Below are 7359 nucleotides of genomic sequence, written 5' to 3'. Positions count from 1 at the left end.
TAACATCTTCTAGAACACACTGAGTTCCAACGCTTCAGCCAAGAAAAGTCGGAATTCGTAATTTGACAAATTAAGAGATTAAAAAAATATTTCTAAATATTGAATTCTTCAAATTTAGCATTTATAGAATACATCATTTGTCCATGATGACAATTCAGTTTTATTTTTATATAATATTAAAAAAATAATTAATATAAATTAAAAAATCAATTGTATGTAATAAAAAAACTAAGATATTAACGACTACTACTAATGATAATAATCATTATTATTATAAAAGTGAACCAAAAGCGGCAGATGACAACATAGCAGCACCTAACGAACAAATCAACAAATGTCTCTTTCTCGGCGGGTGCGGCCTTCCCCCGCTTCACATTAGATTGGGAGCCAAAATGTTCAAAGCCACATCTTGTATTGGATTTTAAAGGCCTCCTGCTCTCTGTCTCAGCTGCTATCTCCCTCTTCCTCTCCACCTCCCCTGTGCATGGAATACTGGAGATGGAGGTTTCCACTTTCTTCTTCTTCTTCTTCTTCTTCTTCGCATTGTCTACTTATTTTGCTTTGAAACCACAAGCCTGACTTCTGATATGTTGTTTTCTTCTATTTGCAGGGATCAAATGCTTTCCGACTTCTCTTCATTGGCCTCGGTCTCTTCGTTGCTGGTTGTTCCAGTCTCAAGGTTCTTCTTCTTCTTCTTCTTCTTTTGGTTATCTAATTACTTTACTCCATTAATTTAATATTCATGTCCTTTTATTTTTGTGTTTCTGTGAATCGTTTAGCTGGGAGAAACCTGCTCGTCAGGTAACGTCTGCGACCCTGGATTGCGGTGCGAAACGTGCCCTGCTAATGGAAATACCCGACCCAGATGTACCCGGATCCAGCCTTTGAGCCCAACATCAAAAGTAGGTCCATTGATTTTTATTTAAGCAAATGGGATATAAAATATTTTAATTTTTAAGTTTAGTTGTATTTATAAATTAAAATTAATTTAGAAAATTTTAAATTTTTATCTATTAAACTTATAGCGTCGATAATTACACGTCCTAAAATTTAAACTTTATTATAAAAACATGAAAATAAATTGAATAAGTTGTGTTTTTTCAAATGTTTTGGTCATAATTTTTAAAACAATTCATTAGCTTAGCTTAGTTTACAAAACACACAATAAGTTTGTTTAGCGCAATTGTATATTTAGAACGTTTGATTATCATAATTGTAATTTTAATGAATAAAATTTATTTTTCAAAATTATTTTTATTTAACTATAATTGCACCCAATCATGTTATCGTCAATGTTTAATTTTATTGTTCAATTACCCTTTTATTTATTCATTTTTTGTTATTAGTTTGTTTGGTATTTGATGATGAACCCAACAAAAAAATAATGAGAAGTAATGATTTCGATTTGGTTGCGTGTCTTTGATTAGGTAAAAGGTCTGCCATTCAACAAATATTCATGGCTAACAACCCACAACTCTTACGCTATCACCAGCTCTAAATCGGGCACGGGTTCGGCTCTTTTATCTCCTACGAATCAAGAGGACTCTGTTACCAGTCAACTCAAAGTAATATAAGCCTAATTCTCTTCTGCTCTTCGTCTTTTACTCTTTCAATTCCTGGGATGAAAAAATAATACCCATCTTTTCTGTTCATATTTTAATTCTTTATTTGTTTGTTGTTTCGTTGCCTTTAAATTAGAATAGCTAAAGAGAAATTAGTTTGCTAATGAAAATTGTATTCTCATGTAGAATGGGGTCCGAGGGCTTATGCTGGATATGTATGACTTTCAGAATGACATTTGGCTATGTCATTCTTTTGGGGGCCAATGCTACAACTACACAGCATTTGTAAGTGATGTTTTCCACCCTACAATGATTAATTTAATTATTCTCTTTTAAATTGACAATGCACCAACTTTCAATCTGCTTCAGCAACCTGCCATCAACGTGCTAAAAGAGATTGAGGCCTTCTTGGCTGCAAACCCATCAGAGATTGTCACAATTTTCATCGAGGATTATGTGACCTCTCCAATGGGCTTGACTAAGGTTTTTAATGCGTCTAATCTTAACAAATACTGGTTCCCTGTATCAAAGATGCCAAAGAGTGGTGAAGATTGGCCAACAGTGGATGATATGGTCCAGCAGAATGAGCGCTTGGTTGTCTTTACTTCCAAATCTGCTAAAGAGGCTTCTGAGGGCATTGCTTATAATTGGAAATACGTGCTAGAAAATCAATGTGAGTTTCCTTTTTCCCCCCAAGTATTTACTAGACATTAATTTACTTGGATGTGTAAGAGCCAAGTTTGATCTTCGCCATCGAATTGCAGATGGGAATGATGGGATGAAAGCTGGTTCATGTCCAAATAGAGCTGAATCACCTCCCATGAACACAGCGACAGTATCACTGATTCTTCAAAACTATTTTCCAACTAATCCGAATGAAACAGGAGCTTGCTTGGACAATTCAGCTCCATTAATTAGCATGACCAACAGTTGCTATGAAGCAGCTGGCAAAAGGTGGCCAAACTTCATTGCTGTTGACTTCTATCAGGTACTTGTTTCATATGCATTTACCATAGAAATTGCAAATTCCTAATGTCTGGTGAAACAATTGTAATTATTAGTATTATTATTATTTGTTAGAGGAGTGATGGTGGAGGTGCCCCAGAAGCTGTGGATGAAGTAAATGGTCAGCTTACTTGTGGGTGTGCCAATGTCGCCTACTGCAGTGTATGTCACTTGTGTTCAATTATAACTCTTCTTTTTCTTCGTCTTTTTTTCCCCAATTTGTCATCATTTCATGTTTTGCTTCTCAACTTTCAAGATTAGGTTCATAAAGTTAGATAGACTTGCAAATTGTAATCTTGATATAACTTGCACTTCTCATGTTCTTATAATTTTGAATCATGAACTTACCCAACTGGGATTATTTGCTAGACGCGATAACAGAGCTAATTCTATCTGATATTTTTTTGCTAATAATTTCTTGCATCTGTTGTTTGTGGACAGGCAAATGCAACACGTGGTACATGTAACGTTCCACCAAGTGCACCCCCTCCCCCTGCTGCTGCTACTGGAAACTCACAAACTCCTCCTTCCACTCTCACCAACATTGCTTATTTGGATACCAAACCAATCCAACTACGGTGGGCTTTGGGGGCAATTTTTACCACATCATTTTTATTATGACTCTAATCATGAAAAAGTTATTTTATTCAATATAACTGTTGTATATATAACGGTTAGACATTGACCATTATGATCAATAATATAACCATTGTATATACAATAGTTATATTGTAAAATTTTGTGATTATGACCATTATCCTATTACCATTTACTCTCATCAGGATATTTTATACAGATAAATTGCGGCTTATTTGTGTCGTCGCTTTGAGGGTTGTAGTTCTTGAGAGAGAGAGACTTTTGTTGGATGTGCTTAGATTTGTTTGTGGCTACATATGTAAACTGGAGCAGTACTTGGACATAAGATTTCTGTATTTATTTTCTGGAAGACAAAATTGCTTAGATGAAAAATGTTTCTTCTTTTTTTTTCCCCTGTTATCCTGCCCCTTCATTCATATAGCAAAGCACCCACCAAGTGGTCATTCATCAGCAATAGCCTTTTAATATCCTGACAATAATCCAAGCAGAAAAATAAAGAATTGATTCTTTTTGCTTAGCATTTCCAGGAAAGTGCAAGTTAAAAAACAACTTATTCTGTAACAGCACAAAAACAATGAAATTAAAGAACCATGTGCTTTAGTGCCTGTGGCCCAATTCTACTAAACTTCAGAGCTTGTAAGCATGTGGGCTGTCTATAAAGTAAAGCAACTTCTATTCTTCTACTCAGTTGGTAGGCTAGTGTCTTTTGTCCATCACCATTGGATTGAATGAGCTACTTTTGTTCTTCCTACTTTAAGATAAAATTTTTAATTTTTATATCAAGTGAGACTTGCTATTAATTTTTAATTTCAATAATGTTACTTCAATCTCATTATCAAAGTTTTAGGATTTCTTGATAAAAATGCTTCTTCTTCTTCTCGTTTAACTTGGATTGAGGTTCCAACTTCAAATTTCAGAGCCTATAAATCGATTTCATTATCATTGAGCTAAATTTAGCGTAACTAATCCAGAATGTGAACTCAATTTTATTGTATGACAGGTTTATTTAACTATGAGTTGAGCAGCAATGCAACTATGAACCACATGGCACACCTTTTGCTTTCAGCTCCCAGAGGACAACAGTCCCCAAACAAAGGAGCCTTGACTTCAATCTCGCAATGATGGTTGTTGCTATATTAATTAGTATGTCTATGTGTGACAGCCACAATGTCACTTCATTCTTGAGCAGGCCAGTCAATCCAGATGGAGCTGCAGCCTGGAGCAGGCAATACAGTATCTGCAATGTACTGGGAACCTGCTCAATTAAATACCTGACTCGGTTACAGGCTTCTCCATCGATCCATTGGCATTTTCGGATTGCGCGCTTGTTGGGTCCCTTCTACCTCTGCGATCCTGCAAGCACATTCTCAGACCCTGATGAGTAAAGAATCAATGCTAGTAAGCGTTTATATCAAACCAAGGTTGATTCATACATCTCTTGAAGGGAACTCATCAGCTTCAAGCATATGTACAATATGTCCTATTTTTGGCCTCTTCTGTGCATTTGAGTCCACACATCGTAAAGCTACGAGAAGAACCTTCTTTAATGCTCTTGAAGAAGGCTTCTCCGGTAACTTTGGATCCAATGCTGCTTCAGGATTCCTTTCTGTGACCTTCTTCTTAAGCCAATCAACTAAGTTCACCTGAAGTAAGAAAAAAAGGAGACAAACCAAGGATCAAGTATTTAAGCTCATTGTTTCACCCGCAAAATGATCAAGGTTAATTATAGATTATGAACCTCTTCTGGGGGCCGGCTATAATCAACTGGGTTCCTCCCTGAAATAATTTCCATGATAAGAATCCCAAAGCTATACACATCACTCCTTTCATTCAACATGCCCGTGCTCGCATACTCAGGAGCTACATAGCTACAAAGAAATATTATCAAAGAAAATTAGCATAAACTTGCAACACGAACATGGGCAAAATTATAAAGATGAAAAGAGAGGATTTATATACCCAAATGTTCCCATTACACGGGTTGTAATATAGCTGCTTTCTGAGTAAAGAAGCTTTGCAAGGCCAAAGTCTGAAACTTTAGGATTCCACAGCTTGTCAAGCAGAATGTTGCTTGATTTTACGTCACGGTGGACTATTTTCGGTTCGAGTCCTTCATGGAGGTAAGTTAACCTGCATCAGTGTTTGGTTGTGAGAAGAATGCAAATGCAATTGGAGATGGATGAAGCCTGAGAAAGCAAGCAATTGGTATTTACAAAGGCGCAAAACTTGATTTGAAGTGTACCCTTTTGCAGTTCCCAAGATAATGTTCGTTCTTATTTCCCAAGTAAGAGGACTGCAAGGCCCTACATCTCCATGAAGCCACTGTTCTAAGTTGCCATTGTTCACATACTCGTACACCAGCATCCTACAACAATTTAGAAACAAGTTATCGTTAGTACTAAAAAGACAAGCAAGGAAACAGGGAAAAACAGGGAAAGCAGGGTACCTGTGAGATCCTTCAGCACAATAACCCAGCAATCTCACTAGGTTTTTATGCCGAACTCTTCCAATGGCTTCCACTTCAACTTTGAATTCTCTCTCAGCCTGTCCCCTATGCATAGCAAACAGATTATAACTCAAATTATAGGCCCAATTTTATGGACAAATATACATTTACTTAATTCAAAATTAGAACTAATCTTGCAATGAGTACCTGTCATTGAGCAAGTTCTTAACAGCTATATGAGTGTTATCTTCCAAAACGCCATGATATACAATTCCATAGCCTCCCTCGCCAATCACATTCTCATCAGCAAACCCATTTGTTGATGCCTCCAGCTCTCTCAAAGTATACCAATGGCCCCACCCCAAATGTGACACATCAGGACCCACCATAGCAATCTGATCAACACCGCAGCCGTTGCCTCCTCCGGCACGCTGCGCCTCTCCGGAAGAACGTGGGTAAGAAATCAAATGCCCTTTTCCAGTGTCAATCTGAACCCCATGATATCCTATTGGACTCTCCTCCTCAGAAGGGATAAGCAACAAAGCTTGCCTTTCATTTCCGGCGAGAATTTCCGGGTCGGGAAACGGATGGGTTTGGATTTGAGCCTGGTTTGGTTTGATGTGTTCGACTCTGATTTCTTGGATCTCTTTGGAGATAACCGGGATTTTGGGTTTGTTAACAGTCTTAATCTTGGAGCGCTTTGAAGCGAGCCACAGAGTAATTAGGAAAAGAACAAGAACAAAGGCTGCTCCTACACATACACCAAGAACGACCCATAATCGCAAACCAAAAATTGAAGTAGATTTTGATAAATGATCACTCATGAGCCCTGTTTTCTGATCAGGCATTCAACTCTGCAATATTCCTCTAATCAGAGAAAACAGAGGATTCTATACATCCCTAGACTCTGAAAGAAACCCATTAACGAATCTGAACTTATAGAAGATTGCTAATGAAGGAAAGAGAGAGATAGAGATGAAGGAAACAGCTAGCAGCTGGCATGATGGGACTTCTAATGGAAGCTGGGAAAAAAATTACCACCTCTACAGTGTTTCGGGGCGATGATAATTAACATCCAAAAGTTGTTTGTTAAAGGTTAATCAAATTCTAAGCTTATTTACTCTTGTGAAAATTTTGGGCCATGATTGTTTGAGCTCTGACTTTGTTCATGGGTAAGTGATCGTCATCATTATCTGAGCACTGTTGCAACTACAAACAGGGGGAAATGGAAATGGCCTTCCTGAAAAGCAGAGTTTTCTATGTGAGTTTGAACTTTTGAGTCAATGGTGGCTTTTATTGAGCTTGAAACAGGGCGATAAACCAGGACTGTAGCTTACTTGTTTTTTTATTTAGTACTTTTTTTAATATAATAGCATTCAATATATATTAATTTCAAAGTAATTTAATAATAAAATAATATAAATGAAAATATAATATGAAATTTAAAATATATATATATTTTTTATTCTTTGTGTTGGTATTTTATCCTCCTATTCTTAAAATTTATTTAAATGATTTTTTATTTTTTATTTTTTTTTAAATGTATTAAATATATTTTAAAGTAATTTTTATTTAATATTATTTAAAAATATAAATATCTTTTAATAATAACGAGAATGATAATAAAATAACGGCATAGAAAAAGACAGAATTTGGTTGATTAATGGAATATTAGGAAAAGTAATAATTCCCATCATGTCATGTTCTGTTTTGCTTTAATCGCCGACAAGTTTCTTTGTTTTGTTTGGA

At 36.2% G+C, this 7359-nt stretch overlaps 2 protein-coding genes across 2 annotated transcripts; one reads left to right on the top strand and one right to left on the bottom strand.

The window, feature by feature from the left end:
* The first annotated feature begins 319 nt into the window (after positions 1 to 319).
* On the top strand, positions 320 to 3555 carry LOC110629822 (PI-PLC X domain-containing protein At5g67130). Its single transcript, XM_021776971.2, has 9 exons — positions 320 to 504; positions 611 to 679; positions 780 to 902; positions 1428 to 1565; positions 1749 to 1847; positions 1932 to 2235; positions 2327 to 2550; positions 2643 to 2729; positions 3009 to 3555. Exons 1-9 carry the CDS (start codon positions 499 to 501, stop codon positions 3186 to 3188), a joined length of 1230 nt encoding a protein of 409 aa, XP_021632663.1. The 5' UTR covers positions 320 to 498; the 3' UTR covers positions 3189 to 3555.
* A 572-nt stretch (positions 3556 to 4127) lies between these two features.
* On the bottom strand, positions 4128 to 6849 carry LOC110629821 (probable serine/threonine-protein kinase At1g01540). Its single transcript, XM_021776970.2, has 7 exons — positions 5818 to 6849; positions 5611 to 5715; positions 5407 to 5529; positions 5124 to 5294; positions 4903 to 5032; positions 4598 to 4807; positions 4128 to 4517 (listed from the first exon to the last, which is right to left on the bottom strand). The coding sequence occupies exons 1-7, from the start codon at positions 6456 to 6458 to the stop codon at positions 4428 to 4430; spliced, it is 1470 nt and encodes a 489-aa protein (XP_021632662.1). The 5' UTR covers positions 6459 to 6849; the 3' UTR covers positions 4128 to 4427.
* Between the last annotated feature and the right edge of the window lie 510 nt (positions 6850 to 7359).

Source organism: Manihot esculenta, chromosome 13 (genome assembly GCF_001659605.2).
Source record: "Manihot esculenta cultivar AM560-2 chromosome 13, M.esculenta_v8, whole genome shotgun sequence".
Lineage (NCBI taxonomy): Eukaryota > Viridiplantae > Streptophyta > Magnoliopsida > Malpighiales > Euphorbiaceae > Manihot > Manihot esculenta.
Note: the sequence above shows the minus strand (reverse complement) of the source record. Positions and strands in the feature narration are given on the sequence as shown.